The sequence below is a fragment of the Bos grunniens genome, chromosome 1, assembly GCF_055505025.1.
Source record: "Bos grunniens cultivar Pamir isolate PY7600 chromosome 1, Bosgru_T2T1.0, whole genome shotgun sequence".
Lineage (NCBI taxonomy): Eukaryota > Metazoa > Chordata > Mammalia > Artiodactyla > Bovidae > Bos > Bos grunniens.
The window spans coordinates 35,861,091-35,880,092 of record NC_141165.1 but is presented as its reverse complement, the minus strand read 5'-3'; the positions used below and the strand labels follow the sequence as shown (position 1 = coordinate 35,880,092).

The 19,002-nt window shown below is 36.8% G+C and overlaps 1 protein-coding gene across 18 annotated transcripts in view; it reads right to left on the bottom strand.

Annotated features, from left to right (window-relative positions):
* LOC147379261 (uncharacterized) overlaps window positions 1-19,002 on the bottom strand; it is a 175,036-nt gene that overhangs the window by 112,155 nt on the left and 43,879 nt on the right. For 12 of the 18 annotated variants that reach the window (XR_015132664.1, XR_015132657.1, XR_015132660.1 and 9 more), the window contains 2 exons: window positions 12,636-12,710; window positions 9,949-12,040 (listed from right to left, as the gene is read on the bottom strand). The exons of 4 other annotated variants lie outside the window; for them this stretch is intronic. Coding sequence is in view for 2 of the 14 variants with exons in the window: in XM_086316909.1 (XP_086173035.1) it covers window positions 11,869-12,040; window positions 12,636-12,710 (247 nt within the window). In the remaining 12 variants the exon portion in view is untranslated. Of the gene's footprint in view, window positions 1-9,820; window positions 12,041-12,635; window positions 12,711-19,002 lie in introns of those variants that run through there. 2 more of the 18 variants (XR_015132667.1, XM_086316917.1) reach the window with 2 other exon arrangements.

Here is a 19,002-nt window from a genome sequence, read left to right as displayed (position 1 = left end):
CTGGGTGTCAGGAGATCAGTGTTAACCTTTATGGCCTCAATAATGGATAGAAAATGCCAATGGATATATTATACCAGTTTTTTGGGTTGCCCTAAACTTTCTTGAAAGGGAAGTTCATTACTTACTTTTTAATTAAACACATTTTTTTAAAACTCACTACTGAAACATTATTTCAAAGTGACCAATAAATTAAATGGAGGTGTCTGAGAGATGATAAAACCACTCTAGCAAGACCAAGACTCACTGTGTGTGCTCAGCTTCTATTCTCTGCACATTATTCATATTTATCTAAGCTCTTATTTCCTTTGTTTTCTCCAAACTCAGCATATGGTGGCCTGCCAGTATCATTTAAGTGGACAGCATGAAAAATTGTGTCCAATGCTTACCCCACCATCATGCAAGATTGGAAGGAATTAGCTGTCCCTGGCCACTGCTGACCCAGGGCATATTGTTTTATCATCAACACTCTGCATGCTGTCCTTAAAATGGAGACACCAGCCATGTTTTGTTTGAAGTGGGTGAGGAAAATAAAGTCGATTTTCAGATTTAACCCCCTAGGGTGGTTATAACTCTTAATATTTCATTTGTCTCCCATTTTTATACAGCCATGACAAAAGCTGCAACTATTAAACAAAATGGACATATAACAAATAGATGCTAATTTTTAATCAATGCAATTGCTATGAATACTTCATAAAAAAAAAAAAAAAAAACAGGACAGATGTTAAATCAATCAGAATGTATGGATAAGAACAGTACAGTGACTCACAGGAACCAGAATGCCTGGTCTCCCCAGAATTGAAACTGTGCACACCCTGTAACCCAGCTCTTCTTCATGTATATATTTATTAGTAACTCTTACATATGTGTACCTAAAGTACAGAGAAGGGTTTTCATTATAGCATTTGGATAAATACACTATGGGATACAATGGAATACAGTAGACTGATGTAGGTAGCTCTCAACATAAATGAGTGGGAAAAAATAATATTTGTGTAAACATTAAAAACTCACTGTATACTAATAAGTGTTATAAATAGCACATATATTCTAATGAAACTATAAAATCATGAAGGTAAAGCTAAATATCAGGTTCATAGTAATTACACCTCTGCATAGGGAGATGGAAATTAACTTGTGGTATATTCTAATTATAACTGAATGCAATATATATGGAACAAGATAGGTATTAATTGTGATCATTTCTGGGTGGGGTTAAATAGGTACTCTTATTTCACTTAGTATCTTATTTTTCCAAATTTCACTCAAAAACAAAACAGTATCATAAGGAACAATATTCACTTTAATTTGGAATCATATTGTTACATATTTACTTTGCCTACAAAACGTCCTCCCCTATTGACACCTTCAAGGGATTCAGAAAAAGAAGTATGAAAAATGTGGTATTTTATTTAAAAAATGTTCAGTTCAGTAGCTCAGTAGTGTCTGACTTTTTGCAATCCCATGGATTGCAGCACGCCAGGCTTTCCTGTCCATCACCAACTCCTGGAGCTTATTCAAACTCACATCCGTCGAGTTGGTGATGCCATCCAATCATCTCATCCTCTGGTGTCCCCTTCTCCTCCTACCTTCAATCTTTCTCAGCATCAGGGTCTTCTCAAATGAGTCATTTCTTCACATCAGGTGGTGAAAGTATTGGAGTTTCAGCTTCAACATCAGTCTTTCCAATTCAGGATTGATTTCCTTTAGGATGGACTTGTTGGATCTCTTTTCAGTTCTTCTCCAACACCACAGTCCAAAAGTATCAGCTCTTCGGCACTCAGCTTTCTTCCAAATCTCTCACATCCATACACGACTACTGGAAAAACCATAGCCTTGACTGGATGGCCCTTTGTTGGCAAAGTAATGTCTCTGCTTTTTAATATGCTGTCTAGGTTGGTCATAATTTTTCTTCCAAGGAGTAAGCATCTTTCAATTTCATGGCTGCAGTCACCATCTGCAGTGATTTTGGAGCCCAGAAAAACAAAGTTTGTCACTGTTACCACTGTTTCCCCACCTATTTGCCGTGAAGTGATAGGACCAGATGCCATGATCTTAGTTTTCTGAATGTTGAGCTTTAAGACAACATTTTCACTCTCCTCTTTCACTTTCATCAAGAGGCTTTTTAGTTCCTCTTCACTTTCTGCCATAAGGGTGGTATCATCTGCATATCTGAGGTTATTGATATTTTTTCCCATCAATCCTGATTCCAGCTTGTGCTTCATCCAGCCCACCATTTCTCATGATGTACTCTGCATATAAGTTAAATAAGCAGGGTGACAATATACAGCCTTGATGTACTCTTTTCCCTATTTGGAACCAGTCTGTTGTTCCATGTCCAGTTCTCACTGTTGCTTCTTGACCTGCATACAGATTTCTCAAGAGGCCTGTCAGGTGGTCTGGTATTCCCACCTCTTTCAGAATTTTCCACAGTTTGTTGTGATCCATATAGTCAAAGGCTTTGGCATAATCAATAAAGCAGAAGTAGATGTTTTCCTGGAACTCTCTTACTTTTTTAATGATTCAACAGATGTTAGGAATTTGATTTCTGGTTCCTCTGCCTTTTGTAAATCCAGCTTGAAAATTTGGAAGTTCATGGTTCACATACTGTTGAAGCCTGGCTTGAAGAATTTTGAGCATTACTTTGCTAGTGTGTGAGATGAGTACAATTGTGCAGTAGTTTGAACATTCTTTGGCATTGCCTTTCTTTGGGACTGGGATGAACACTCTCCTTTTCTAGTCCTGTGGCCACTGCTGAGTTTTCCAAATTTGCTGGCATATTGAGTGTAGCACTTTCACAGCATCATCTTGTAGAATAAAATAAAATATGGGACTTCCCTGGTGGTCCAGTAGTTAACATTTCATCTTCCAATGTAGGGGTGTGGGTTCAATCCCTGGTTAGGGAGCTAAGATACCACCTGCCTCAAGGTCAAAGACCAAAACATGAAACAGAAGCAATATTGTAACAAATTCAATAAAGATTAAAATTTGTCCACATAAAAATCTTAAAAAAGAAAGAAAATATATAACCATCACTGTTCTTCACACTTTTTGACACATTATCCATATAATTATAATCGGAGTAAGAGGACAAAGAAAAATATATGCAGAATTTGACTCCTGAATTAAGGAAATCATGCTCATGTTTAACTATCTACAATATATATTCTTAAAAGAGATAAATAACATTTCAGAATTGACATTTTTACAATGAGAAATGATTGAAACATGCCAATAAAAGCTATATGAGTTTTATGGAAACAATGAATACTTCTCTTAATGTCTTTTAGTGTATAAGAAATGGAAACAGCTATCTTCATGCAAATTAACTAGACTTCAGTTGCACAAATTAAGAGAACTACAGTTTAATCAATCAAATGGTAGATTGGTTATAATGGATATCAAAATCATTATTTAATAAGTTAGGTTTAGAAACATATCTATGTTCGGAAACATTCCGAAACATATCTATTTCAGAAACAAAATCCAAACAAAAATGATTCGTATTGCAGATTCGTATGATTTCAGTGGAACACATATCATCTTCAAAATTTGCTAAGAAATTTCCAATCCATAAAACACTAAAAGAAAACTGTGAATCAGTCTAGACACACATTTCAAAGAACTGATGAGGTTGCAACCACTTATGCCTCACTCTTGAGTTACCTTGATAATTCTCAGCACTTGCAGAGTTTTCTATCTTCAAAGAGCCTACAAACTAACTAATTAATCCTTACACTACCCAGTGAGACAGTGATAAGAAATCCCTGGAAGAGAGCATCTAACTATATAATTCACACTTGCCTATATAGAATTCAGCATATATGTCATGTTGTGCTTTCCTATCTTTCTATTTCAATAAACCTTATGAGAGATTATATCCATATGTGAATACATGATTCATAGCTGTCTATTGTGTATAAAATGATGTACACTGCACTCAATCTGCAGCTAAAAGCTAACAAAGAAAGATATATGTACAGCCAACACATGAAAAACATCTGGTACATTCTGCTGTATTTTCCTTTCTCATTCATTTTACATCTTGTTCTTGGTCATTCCAGGGTGGACTTGATTTGAATAAACTACAGCTCTTCCATGGGGATATCCAATTCTCTTGTCAAAGATTAAATTATTTTCATTTGTTCTGAAATAAAGGGTTTTAAAATTAAGAACCTATAAATTATGCTGAATGTAAGGGAATACCATATGGGAAAGCTTCATCCAAAAGAAGGAATATTTAACTACTGTATTAAGAATTCTTTCAACTAGGATTCCCTTCTCTCTGCAGGTAGCTGGCTACAACAGTCTACCAAAACAAATCTATTCCTGCAGTAAAGGCCAGCAATAGGTCACTCAGGGAGAGCACTTTCTGCCTGCAAAGGGCTCTACATCTTTTTGCTAAAATAGGGGAAATCCTTATCCTGTTTCCCTATTTAACTGAAAATTCATTTTAAAATTAATCCTCTCCTTTCAAAGAAATTCTGAATTTCCTTCAAATTGCTTGACCCTTTTCTAATCTCTGTAAATATCTAAAATTACACAGATATACACATATGCAAGAGAAAAAGTACGACTGGATGACCATCCAGTCTGTCCATGTGTTCTGTTTTAAAAATTCTCTCATGTACTATTTGCATTAAGGTTGTAATTGTAATTCAATGCAGGATCTATTTGACCAATATCCCAAGGACATCACCGAAGGATGTATACACAATGTGAGTTAACAAGATTTCTACCTACACACACTTTATTTGTAAATAAATTTACATAGTCAAAATAATCAGCTTTGCAGTCAAAGATACTGCCTAAAACTTTACTTTTTTAAAAATATCCTTTTTACCTTCAAGATCCAAACATTTTTTCCATTAAGTTTATCTAAAATAGACTGTTGAACATTTACACTGAATGAAAAAAGGTAAGTTGAAAATATTTGATTTCTTAGTGTAACTAATAATTTCAGTTTTTCCTTAATTAATTGCATAGGGTTAGGGAAAGAGCTAATATGCCATATTGATGTATTATTTGAGCCTCTAGAGAAAATAAGACATAATTCATTAGTAAGGGGAAATAAACTGAGGATTTTTACATGGATCTACCTTGGAATAAAAGTTATGACCAACCTAGACAGCATATTGTAAAGCAGAGACATTACTTTGCCAACAAAGGTCCATCTAGTCAAGGCTATGGTTTTTTCAGTGGTCATGAATGGATGCGAGAGTTTGACTATGAAGAAAGCTGAGTGCCAAAGAATTGATGCTTTTGAACTGTGGTGTTGGAGAAGACTCTTGAGAGTCCCTTGGACTGCAAGGAGATCCAACCAGTCCATTCTAAAGGAGATCAGCCCTGGGTGTTCTTTGGAAGGAATGATGCTAAAGCTGAAACTCCAGTACTTTGGCCACCTCATGCAAAGAGTTGACTCATTGGAAAAGACTGTGATGCTGGGAGGGATTGGGGGCAGGAAGAAAAGGGGACAACAGAGGATGAGATGGCTGGATGGCATCACCAACTTGATGGATGGGAGTTTGAATGAACTCCGGGAGTTGGTGATGGACAGGGAGGCCTGGCGTGCTGTGATTCATGGAATAGCAAAGAGTCAGACATGACTGAGCGACTGAACTGAACTGAACTGAACCTTAAAACAGTTGAGATGTTTACAAACACTAAGCTCAAATTCCTTCCAGTTACAATTAAACATATATATATATATATAGACTTCCCTTGTGGCTCAGTTGGTAAAGAATCTGCCTGCAATGTGGGAGAACTGAGTTCAACCCCTGGGTCGGGAAGATCACCTGGAGAAGGGAAAGGCTACCTACTCCAGTATTCTGGCCTAGAGAATTCCATGGACTGTATGTATAGTCCATGGGGTCCTAAAGAGTCAGACACAACTGAGCAACTTAAACTTTCACTTCACTTTCACAATTAAATTTATCATATGTGTGTGTGTGTGTGTGCGTGTGTGGGCTTCACAGGTGGCACAGAGATAAAGAATCTGCCTGCCAGTGCAGGAGACACAAGAGATGCCGGTTTGTTGCCTGCAGGGAAGATCCCCTAAAAGAGGAAATGGCAAACCACCCCAGTATTCTTTCTTTGAAAGTCCCATGAACAGAGAGGACCTGGCAGGCTATATAGTCCATGGGGTTGCAATGAATCAGGCATGATTGAATGACTGACGTGTGTGTGTGTATGTGTGTGTGTGATGGAATACTATTGAGCCAAAAGAAAAGGAAATCCTATCATTTGTAACAAGATGGTTTGACCTTGAAGGTATCATGTTAAGTTAAATAAGTCAGACAGAGAAAGAACAAAGCCTGTATTTTCTCATTTACATGTAGAATCTTAAAAACGCCACTACAGAGAGTAGAACCATGATTTCAAGATTGGGGATTTGGGGAAATGGGGAGATTTGGTCAAAGGATACAAACTTCCAATTTTAATATGAATAGGTTCTGAGGATCTAGTGTACAACATGATAACTATATTTAAAAATACTGCATTTTATATTTAGTGGCTTCCCTGGAGGCTCAGTCAGTAAAGAGTATACCCACAATGTGGGAAACCTGGGTTTAATCCCAGGGTTGGGAAGATACCCTGGAGAAGGAAATGTCAACCCACTCCAGTATTCTTGCCTGGAGAATTCAATGGACAGAGGAGCCTGGTGGGCTACAGACCATGGGGTCACAAAAAGTTGGACATGACTAAGTGACTAACTTTCACTTTCATACTTAAAATCTGCTAAGAGAATAGATCTTAAATGTTCTTACTGCAGCTGGCACCCCTCAAAAAATGATAGTAGCTATGTGAGGTGATGAATGTGTTAAGTAACCTTACTGTGTAATCATTTTGTGATATTAATATACACAAATTATCACATTGTATTCAAACCTATATAATGTTATACTTCAATTATATCTCAGTAAAGCTGGAAGGGGAGAATATCAAGGGATTTTTTAAAAGAGTAGAAATGATAAAAACCTTTGGCTATAATATTAATCAGGGCTCTCCAGGGAAAGAGAACAAACAGGATGTGTGTGTGTGTGTGTGTGTATACACACACACATATATATATATATGTAAAAAGAAAGATTTATGTTAAGGAATTAGCTCACATGATTGTGGAGATTTGGCAAGCTCAAAATCTGCAGGATGGGCCAGCAGACAGGAAACCCAGGGAAGCTACAATTTAAGTCCAGAGGCAGAGTTCAGGCAGAATCCCATCATCTTGGGAAGTCAGGCTTTTTCTGCCAAGGGCTTCAGCTGATTGGATGATGTCTACCTACCACTGTGAAAGGTAATCTGCTTAACTTCAAGTTTACTGATTTAAATATTGGGGCTTCCCTGGTGGCTTAGATGGTAAAGCACCTACCTGTAATGTGGAAGACTTGGGTTTGAGCCCTGGCTCAGGAAGATCCCTCACCTTCATCTTAAAAAAAAATGCTTTCACAAAAACCTCTAGAATAATGTGTGACCAAATATCTAGGTGCTGTGACCTAGCCAAGTTTACACAAAATTAAACATTACAGCAGAGAAAGAAATTTTGTGAGATTTAACATGCACTGAAATACCTTGCATGTATTTAGTCTGGTTCCGTCTGATACAGACAGCCAAGGAAAGACGGAGAGGCATTTAGTCTCATAACAGGGATAAGGTCGTGACCTTTTCAACTCAGTCCTAGGACTGCCATAGAAAGGAGGAATGTATCTACTGCTCATACCTTATGAGCAGTCTCTCTACCAATAGATCACAAACTTTGAAAACATCTGCCTACACAGAGCCACTGACCTGGGGAAGACATCATCAGAATTTGAGCTTGAACTGTAATGATTAGCTTTGGGATCTTTGACCTCAGTTGAACTAGAAAACCTAAAAGGAGTTCTCTTCGGCAAGAGAAGTTGTCTTCAGTCAAACATTCTATCCTGGGAAAACCTAACCTAGTGGAACGTTTGGTTATGAGACGATAACAAAAAAAAAAAATCTGGACCACAGATAGCCAGTTTAATGGACTTTAAGAAAAAGTATTTGGTATACTAATATCAAAGTTTGTTGGAATTAAAAACAATGCAGCATTTCCACAAACTGTCTCCCGTTTTTGGATGTTTCATTTTTGAACAGGGATTTATCTTTACAAATTATTTTTGTTTTTAATGATTATATGCACATATGAGTCCTGCAATGCTTGTTTATGAGAGGTCAGACGTGGAGAAGTTATAGAAGACTGATAACAAGACCAGGAATCTGGATCTTATGAGATGACTTAGCCTAGAGTCAGTCAGTCAGTCAGTTCAGTCGCTCAGTCATGTCCGACTCTTTGTGACCCCATGAATTGCAGCACGCCAGGCCTCCCTGTCCATCACCAACTCCCAGAGTTCACTCAGACTCACGTCCATCGAGTCAGTGATGCCATCCAGCCATCTCATCCTCTGTCATCCCCTTCTCCTCCTGCCCCCAATCCCTCCCAGCATCAGAGTCTTTTCCAATGAGTCAACTCTTCGCATGAGGTGGCCAAAGTACTGGAGTTTCAGCTTTAGCATCATTCCTTCCAAAGAAATCCCAGGGCTGATCTCCTTTAGAATAGACTGCTTGGATCTCCTTGCAGTCCAAGGCACTCTCAAGAGTCTTCTCCAACACCACAGTTCAAATGCATCAATTCTTTGGTGCTCAGGCTTCTTCACAGTCCAAGTCTCACATCCATACATGACCACAGGAAAAACCATAGCCTTGACTAGACGAACCTTTGTTGGCAAAGTAATGTCTCTGCTTTTGAATATGCTATCTAGGTTGGTCGTAACTTGCCTTCCAAGGAGTAAGCGTCTTTTAATTTCATGGCTGCAGTCACCATCTGCAGTGATTTTGGAGTCCTAAAAAATAAAGTCTGACACTGTTTCCACTGTTTCCCCATCTATTTGCCATGAAGTGATGGGACCGAATGCCATGATCTTCGTTTTCTGAATGTTGAGCTTTAAGCCAACTTTTTCACTCTCCACTTTCACTTTCATCAAGAGACTTTTTGTTCCTCTTCACTTTCTGCCATAAGGGTGGTGTCATCTGCATACCTGAGGTTATTGATATTTCTCCCGGCAATCTTGTCAATTTTGCTTCTTTCTGGGTCTCCCATTTTTAACAAGGCAAACTACAGAATGATTGTAAATAAGGTCTAAGAAAAGAATGACACATTCTCTAGTGCCCAATTTGTTCTCTCTTATAAATCCCTATGTCATCTCAAAGATTTCATTTAAATGTCTTAAACATTGGATCCTGATCTTGTATCCATAAATGGGGAGATTTGATCTAAACATAGAAATAAATGATATGCAGATAAGTAAGCAGTGGTCCAGGACCAGATTTCCTAACTGATGCATGTATAAACCTATCAGAGATTCCCAGAAATATTTGGGTAAATGAAATAGGTTAATAGTGCTCTTATAAAACTAAGCAAAAAGGACATCACAGACAAAAGTGAGACTGCACGTAGCAATTTGATCTGGGTTTTGGGTAAATCCTCCAATAGCCAAATCAATGTTACATCATAAAACATATTTGAAATAGGTTATATATATTTAAAAAATTCAATTTCTAGTTGCTTTTCATTATTAAAGGAAATGTAAACTTCATGAAAACTAACCTTATATTGTAAGATTAACTTCAGTAAAATTTACTTAACTTTCATAAACAAATGTGAATTTTCTTGTTTTTTTTTTTATGTTAAAATGATAGAATTAAATCAGAACCTCTTTGAGATTCTTACCATGTGGTGTCATGGCCACCATGCTAAACGGTAAACTCTGTGCAAAATTAACAGCAGAATGCTTATATCAAGGTTTCCCCTCTTCACAATAAGGTTATTTTAAATTATGACCATGAAATGTGTCTACTAACATCAAGAGCCAAGAAATATATTTGACAATAACAACAACAAAACTCTGGGAAGAGTAATATTACCAAAAGTTACTACCACATTTTTATTGGCGTGTGAAAAGGAAGTAGAAATTTCTCACCTCAGTAATATTAGGAGTCTTTTAATCATATTTTTCACACTAGTCAAGATTTGTCCCAGGTACTAATTCTAACTTTTAAAATCTTTTTTCCTGTAGCTTTCTGGATATTGTAAAAATGCTGAATAAGGTTGTAATTATGTAAATTTCATAGAGCTTTATTTTGGGGTGAGAGTTTTTGTTATAGTTTATAAAAGATATTTTCCTATTTAGACTTCAGGGCTATTTGGGGACCTACAAATAAATGTGATACTAGCTGTTTCAATTCTTGATATCTAAAAGGTTAATCATTTTTAAGTTAAATAGGATATATAAGTTAGCAGAAAGAATGTCTTTCCCTTTTAACTTCTAATAAACTGTATCTATAGTTTAAAAAGTGTAATAGAAAAGATGTTGTCATATAAAAATGTGGGGAAACTGTGGCTACATAATTAAAAATCACTTGTGAAATAAAAAATAAAATCCTCTTTTTTTTTAAACTTTACTTATGAGTTGGGTCAAATAAAGCCCCGTACAACTTCAATCACTGTCCTGACATTTTGCCTGCTTTTGAACTTTTTACAGAAACATAAAAATTAAATAGTGTTATAGGTTGACAAAAAAATAGATGGACAAATGTATGATATATGTTGATTCTCCACTTCTACAATCTTAATCACTATTTTTCTTTTACCTTGAACATTAACACTAAATTTTTCAAGATATAATTTCTTTAACATAGGGATACCAATTATGTTTTATTTCCCTTTTGTTAAAAAATGATTTTGAATCTTTTCTCTTTTTTTAAATTTTCAAGTATATCAATATTCTAGTTAATAGAAATAATACTTCTCCAAGTATATATTTGCTGCTCATTTTTAATCTCTATGCTGACAACATAATCCCAATTATGGACAAATATATTTTTCTTTCTCGGTTTATTCTCTGAAGATTGAATAAAAGGCATTTTAGTGACTCCACAATTCTTTTGGAAAGAGATCTCAAAACTAAGTTCTTTCATTCTTCATTTTCAACTCAACTGTATGACGAAATGTGTTCCAAAAGTACCTGGAATTGTTCATAATTCATGCTTTCCTGGAGATAAGAGTCTTTAAAATTATTAACTAGAAGCTTCTCTGCACTATGATCAGGTTAATAGAGATTATTACAAAGTTTTCTGGGAATTGAGTAGGGTTTCTAAATACATAAAATTAATGAAAAGATAGTTGAAAAATTTGATAACTGAAAGAAATCTTAACTATGAGAATCAGTGAAATATATACAGTGCTTTTTTCCTGCAAATTACATATGGTCTGCTCTCCATATCCCCTGGATGAGCATTTTCAGATTCAACCAACTGCAGATTGAAAATATTTTTTTTTAATTCCAGAAAGTTCCTAAAAGTAAAATTTGAATTTGCCATGCCCAGCAATTATTTAGATAACATTTACATTGTATTAGGTATAAGCTATCTGCCAATAATTTTAAGTATACAGGAGGATGTACATAGGCTAACTGTAAATACTATGCCAATTTACATAAGGATTTGAGAACTGGCAAATCTGGGAATATTCAGAGGGGTTCCTGAAACCAATCCCCCACAGAAACCAAGGAGCAACTGCATATTTTTTTTTAAAGGAACAGCTCCTAATGCACTTTTTTGGTTCTTTCTCTGCAATTATGCTAACAAGTATCATGCTGAGAAAGGATTAGTCCTGATGGACAATCAAAGACAATGCTTCCTTCCTGGTAAAAAGGTGAGAAAAGATGTTGGCATCTGAGCTGCAGTTATTAGGCATTGCAGCAGGAGGTCCATATGACCAGTTAGTGAGCACAATCAGAGTCAGCTGAAGTAGAGGAACTGCCTTGTCACTAGGCAGTCTCCTCTGTGCCGTCATATATGTAGCTTCTCTGACTTGGTGGGTGGAAACCACACAGCACACATCTTCCTGACAGTCCGACATGGTGTCCTTCTCTCAGCTTGGCAGCCATGACACCGGCCAGGTAAAAACTCCTGGTGGGATGAAGCATTTGGCATAGCAGCAGGACGTGTGCACCTGCAAAATCTGAAGGAATGGAAAACATTTCTGAAAAGAAGAGCTAGGAAGGACCCAACTACTTAGCTCTATATTAACAATAAAAGGTGAGAAAGCAAGATTTCAAACACAAGATTAAAATGTATTCATTGAATTCTCATAATGTTCCCTGTAGTAGCCAATATAGCAAAATGATGTAAAAGGTAGAATAAAATCTCCTGCTAATTTTAATGATACTGCTGAGTGATTATATTTTCATATATTTGTATACTTCAGTTTGTGTTTTTTTTATGGCCTCCTGAAAATATTTTCCTTAACGTCAGTTTGAAACCCAAATATGAGGTAAGATTTATTTTTTTTTCTTTAATGTTGACATTATGTCAAAACTCAATGCTAACATTTTTGAAATATTCATTTAGGTAGCATAATAGGGTATGTGTTAGCTTGCCCTATATATATTGTAGAGACTACTGATATTAGCATGAGAAAACAATAGGTCTCCAAATGAACTAATCATATAATACTAAGTAAACACGCCTTGTCTAAAGAATATGGGTTAGGTTACATTCCAAAAGAACAACGTGGAATAAAAACATAGGATCTAATACAATCATTTTTACTGTACCTCCCAGAGATTGCTTTAAGGCAAAGGTGACCACAAGGCCAGTGGTAGATGGTTACAAGCCGTCTTCCCCAACATCTGTGTAAATAGATTCAAAGAACCAAAGGCTGCAGTTTCAAAAATTAAACTACAAAAGGCCATATCTATAACTGTACACAAAATCTCCTTGTCTACCCCTTCTTCTTACCCCCTACCACTTCTGGTGCTATTAAAGAAAAAGAATGTGTGAGGACCACCAAGGTGAAAAAGGGCAACTAAAGGACATGGGAATAATTATTTTCCAGGGTGCCTTAAAAGTCATTAGTCTTTCTTTCTATATTCTAGGAAAAGAATATATGTGCATATAAATCAAGGTAGTGGGTTTAAGATACATGTTGGCAAAAATGGGCAGCTTCTATTGATATTTTTCTTTCTGTTTTAGTACTGTCTTAATTTGTTGCAAGAACCTGAAATATGGCACAAAGGAATGATGCTAGCAAGTTGTCTGTTGTGTGCCCTAACACAAAAACTGGCTACCCAAGTCCTCAGCACGAAAACTCAAGGAGCCCTTCTGTGTGTCTTTAGCCCATCAATCTAACATGATCGTCCACAATTAAACTTAAGGAAAAAGAACAGATTTTGAACAAAACAGAAAAATGATGTGACTGTGAGGTTGTGCAGCAGAGTAGGGGAGTAATGGTGGTGGTGGTGTAGCTCATGTTCTAAAAACTTAGCCTTTAACCTTTATTGAAACCATTGTGTCAGATGCACAACATACAGTTAAACCACTTCAAGGTAGAGATGAAACATTAAGACTTTCAGAGTTTCCTAAGGGTAGGAGAGTTCACACATGGCAGTGCCAAGACCAAATTTATCTCATCCCCAGGTTCCTTTTCTTTCCTCCAAGCCCTACTATATTTCTTTCAGAATTATCAATGCACAGATGAAAAATTTGCTGACATTGGAGTCATTTAAAATTAAGATTCAGAAAAAACTGAAAATATATACTAGCTTCCCTAAGTAACAAGCAAGCTACTTCCTTTCTGATGGGAAGGCTGTGAAATTCACCATGCCTCCTTTTGTTTACTAATTGCTAAGAATCCAATCTATTCTCTACCCAAATAATACCACAGTCATTAGCATTTTATTTACTCTGCTCCGTGGTCTTTTCTTCCTTTCTCTGTAGCTGTATTACATAACCATTTTTTGAAGCAGCTAAAGTCCTTTTTATTTTAGAACCAGCTAGGAAATAAGAAATATGTTGTATAATGTACTATGCCTCTATGATGTGAGAGCATAGTTTCACATTCCCGTTTTATTTTCCATTGCTTTCTTTTTTTTTGCTTGTTCATTTAATGGAGTGGTAAAATAAGTCCTTGTTCAAAATGGTCAGCTTCAGTTTCAGATCTTCAGTGATGCTTGGAGGTCTTCTGCATAAAACATCAGTTCCTTGAACTGGCAGAAATTATCCCTGCCTTCTTTCTGGTTTCCCTACCTTCCACTTTAAGTGCTAGAAAAGCAGCTGCTAATTGTTCAACACATTTCATTTTATATTGTTTGAGATAATCCTGTAAAGAACTGTAATGTCTCCCTGCTTCCTGAAGATTAAAGTGAGCATAAGCTGAGATTTGAGAGTCATTGTTTAGTCACTCTGTCATGTCTGATTCTCCCAACCCCATGGACTATAGCTGCCCACCAGGCTCCTCTGTCCATGGGATTTCCCAGGCAAGAATACTGGAGTGGGTTGCCGTTTCCTTCTCCAGGGGTTTCTTCCTGACCCAGGGATCAACCCAGAGTCTCCTACATTGCAGGTAGATTCTTTACCAATGAGCCATGAAGGAAGCCTGAGGTTTGAAAGTATGGTCTTTCAAAACAGCAGCTCCACATTGGCATGAAAACCAGAAAACTGAGCCATCTCAGAAAAATGTCATGAAAACTACCTATAAAAGTGACGGACCAACCATAAGTTTTTTCCCTCCACTCTCCCTTCTGATACCCACATTAATACATATGTGATAGGAGAGAAAGAAAACTTTTAATGACAAAGAGCCTGATGTCATAAAGCACATGGAGAAAGTCAACTACAGGACAGTTAAGACCACAGCCTAGAGAATGTCTGAAGGGAAGCCAACCAAGGAGGAAGTTCAAACCTTCAGAGTCCCCAGGAGCCTCTAGATAGGGAAATGGGATTTGAACAATTGAGCCCTCCATCTTTCCCCTCACTCTGAGAGACCATTTGCAGTCAAGTGTGTCTTCCCCACTTTCCCCTAAAAGCAAATAATAGAATGGTTCTTCTATTTAATTAGATGCCAGCACCTGGATCCAACCTCCATCCACTTAGTTCTAAGAGTTAGGTCTTACACTTTCTTCCATTTAGAAGAATCTCATCATAACAGTTGATTTGGTCATATGGTAAATCTATTTTTAATTGAAAATTGAGAATATACAGAGAAGCCAGTGCACTTCTCACTTCAGGCATTCAGGCAAAAATGAGAGAGTCAACTTTCCATAATAAACATAGCAACCAGTATTAATCAAGGAATGATAAATTGATATACACTATCATTTCCTACAATTTAAACCTTCAATGCTTTTATTTTTTATTGTTTCTTATTTTTATTAAAATATAGTTGATTTACAATATAATATTAGTTTCAAGTGTACAACATAGATATTCAATATTTTTTTATAGATTAAACTCTAAGGTTATTATAGTCAGGACATGGAAGCAACCTAAATATCCATCAACAAGATGAATGGATAAAGAAGACATGGTACATATATCAATGGACTATTATGGTATAGGTGAACTCATTTACAAATCAGAAGTATTGACACAGACGTAGAGAACAAATGTATGGACACCAGTGGGGGAACGAGGGTGGGATGGATTGGGATATTGGGATTGGCATACATATACTACTATGTATAAAATAGATAACTAATGAGACTGACAGTGTAGTACAGAGAACTCTACTCAATGCTCTGTGGTGACCTAAACAGAAGGGAAATCCAAGAAAGAGGTGATATATGTACATGTGCAGCTGATTCCCTCTGCTGTATAGCAGATACTAATGCAACATTGCAAAGCAACTGTAAAAAAAAGCCTTTTAAAAATTGTTTAAAAGTTGTTGTAACATACTGTCTATATTATCAGTGTGGTATAATACAACACATCTTATATCTTTTAAAAATTATTTTTATTATAATATAGTTGATTTACAATGTTGCTAGTTTTTGCTGTGCAGCAGAGTCAATTATACATATACACATACCCAGACATATACTCACTCTTTTTTTAGATTCTGTTCCCATATAGGTCATGACAGAGTACTGAATAGAGTTCTCTATGCTATTCAGTCAGTTCTTATTAGTTAACTATTCTATATATAGTAGTGTGTATATGGCAGTCTCAATTTCCCAGTTTATCCCTACCTTCCCATCTCCTTACTGATGACTACATTTGTTTTCTACCTCTTTGACTCAACTTCTGTTTTGTAAATAGGTTCACTCATATCATTGCTTTTAAAATAAAGTTTATTTAACTTACCTTTAAAAATGTAATGTACTGATGGGAGGTAAGTACATAGGAAGCATGCATTGGTGGTTATCAGGGAGGTGGGTAGGAAGCAAAATATCACTCATTAAAGAAGAATCCATAAAGGAAGGGTAAGCAAGGCTCTATTCTGTTTTAGATATCAGACTGAATGCTACAGAGGATACAAAGTTGGATAAAAATGGGATATTAATATAATATTTAACTAAGCAAAATGAGCAAAATATCAGTTATATCCACTGTGCTGTTTCATGGCAGACATTCTTAGAAATCATCAGAATATATATAGTGCACACTAAGAAGGCATAAGCTACACCCGTTCAGTGAAAGAATATCTCTTAAGGGTAAAGTGGCCTGAAGTATGAACACAGACTATGTTATTATTAAACTATCTTGAGATTTACACTATTAATAAAATCTCTTTTCTGTGGTGTGTACAACTCAGTGTCATTCCTAAAAGATATGAGTCTTAGGGAAAAATAAACCACTATTAGTTTACATTCCATAAAATCTTCATAGAAATGAAATAATATTTTTCTAAAAAAAATGTGGAGAAAAGCTTTGAAGTACAAAAGTCACTGTGAGGCCCGTGGGGTTAGGGGAATGGTAAAACATCTAGGAGTTGGTTGTATGCCTATTTGAGGATCAGGAATTCCTTCATAGTAGCTAACATATATCATGGCCAAACAGGATAATAGAAAGTTTGAAAACACTGGAGTTATAGTCAGTTCTGAAAATTGGCAATGCCATTTACCAGGTGCATTAACTTGGGCAATCATTCTCCTTCTCTGAGCCTCAGTTTCCACATATGAAAATCTAACATCTAACCTGTGTTTTGTCCAATGCTTTTTATAGCTTCACTGTCTCAAACCAGGACATTAGCCCAGTTATCTTAGTATCATTTTTTTTTTTTTGTCAACAATACCATTTACCTCTCTCAAAGATGGCATTTTTTCATCCAGCTGCAGTTAAACTGGTGCCCTTTTTTTCATCACCTATTCTCAACTTACTTCTCAGCCATGGCCTCCATTAAGTAAGCTGGAAAATCGAAATACTGATTTTTTTTTTCAGCCTCCATTGTAACTGTGTGGTCATGTGGTGTACTTTTAGTTAATAAGATTCAAATGAAATCCACTGAGAATTCTAGGAATTTCTAGAAAATTTTGCTTTCAAGATAAAAATGGATCCACTTGACTTAGGTAGATCTCCTTCTTTGGTGGCTCAGACGGTAAAGCATCTGTCTATAATGTGGGAGACCCAGGTTTGATCCCTGGGTGGGGAAGATCCTCTGGAAAAGGAAATGGCAATCCACTCCAGTACTCTTGCCTGGAAAATCCCATGGGAGGAGCCTGGTAGGCTACAGTCCATGGGGTTGCAAAGAGTCAGACACGACTGAGCGATTTCACTTCCCTATTTGAACACAGATGTAATACCTAAAAGTACATGTTCTATGGAGAAAGCAACAAGAGAATCACTGAGATACTATGAGCATGCAGTGGAGCAACTGAGCCAAAGGCAAAGCTTCAGGCAAAGCTGAAGCTCCAATACTTTGGCCACCTGGTGCGAAGAACTGACTCATTGGAAATGATCCTGATGCTGGGAAAGATTGAAGGCAGGAGGAGGAGGAGATGACAGAGGATGAGTTGGTTGGATAGCATCACAGACTCGATGGACATGAGTTTGAGCAAGCTCCAGGAGTTGGTGATGGACAGAGAAGCTTGGCATGCTGCAATCCATGGGGTCACTAAGGGTCAGACATAACTAAGTGACTGAACTGACTGAACTGGGTCACATGTGGGGGAAAAAAAAATCCTGTTTAATCCATGGTTTTTTCTTCTGGTATGGGAAGTCCAAAGCATTCCTTTCTGGTACAATATTTCTTTTGCTCCTTATTCCCTAACAGTTTTGTTTTTGTTTTTGTTTTGGCCTTTTAACACTGATTATTTGTAATATGCAATTTCTTTGTTAAATGCATTCAATGAGATAGCACTGGAATATTATCAAAGGGACACTGCATGAGAAATAATAGGTGCATTTACTCGGTTTTAATATCTATTAGGACATAAGACTTTGGGAAAATATTTCTTGACTTCAGTTTCATCTTATATATAATAACTTAACTAGATAACATTTTATATTTAAATCTCAAGAGAATAATCTTATAATCTTTCCAAGGACACAACCAGAGGACATGGTATATTAGAGTCTGGGTTAGAATCACCATATGGAAGATGGCAGCTTGATGAGCCTATCTGGGAGGATGCAGAATCATGTAAATGTGTAACCCCTGCAAGGGCTTCCCAGGTGGCTCAGTGGTAAAGAATCTCCCTGCCACGCAAGAGATGTGTTCAATCCCTGGGTCAGGAAGATCTCCTGGAGAAGGAAATGGCAACCCACTCCAGTATTCTGAGTCCATCTAGTATTCCAACCCACTCCAGTATTCTTGCCTGGGAAACCCCATGGACAGAGGAGCCTGCCAGGCTATAGTCCATAGGGTCACAGAAAGTCGGACATGACTTAGTGACTAAAACAACAGCAACAACAATAACCCCTGCAAGGGCAAGGGGTAGACACATGCTGGCTTCTCTAATCTTCTTGCCCTCTAATTCTCCTGGTATCATCCCCTGGCTGAACTCAATTAGGAAGTGATTTATATGGGAGCCTGGGACCACACCACACAGCTCTAAAACAGAGCACGGCCAGGGAGGTTTGAAGGGTAAATTTAGACACACAGGACTATGCACAAGCAAATATCGGAAATAAATTTGACATCAGCAGGTTAAAAGAGAGATGGACTCAGGAAGTACTTTAGTTAGCATTTGTGAAAGAATCAAA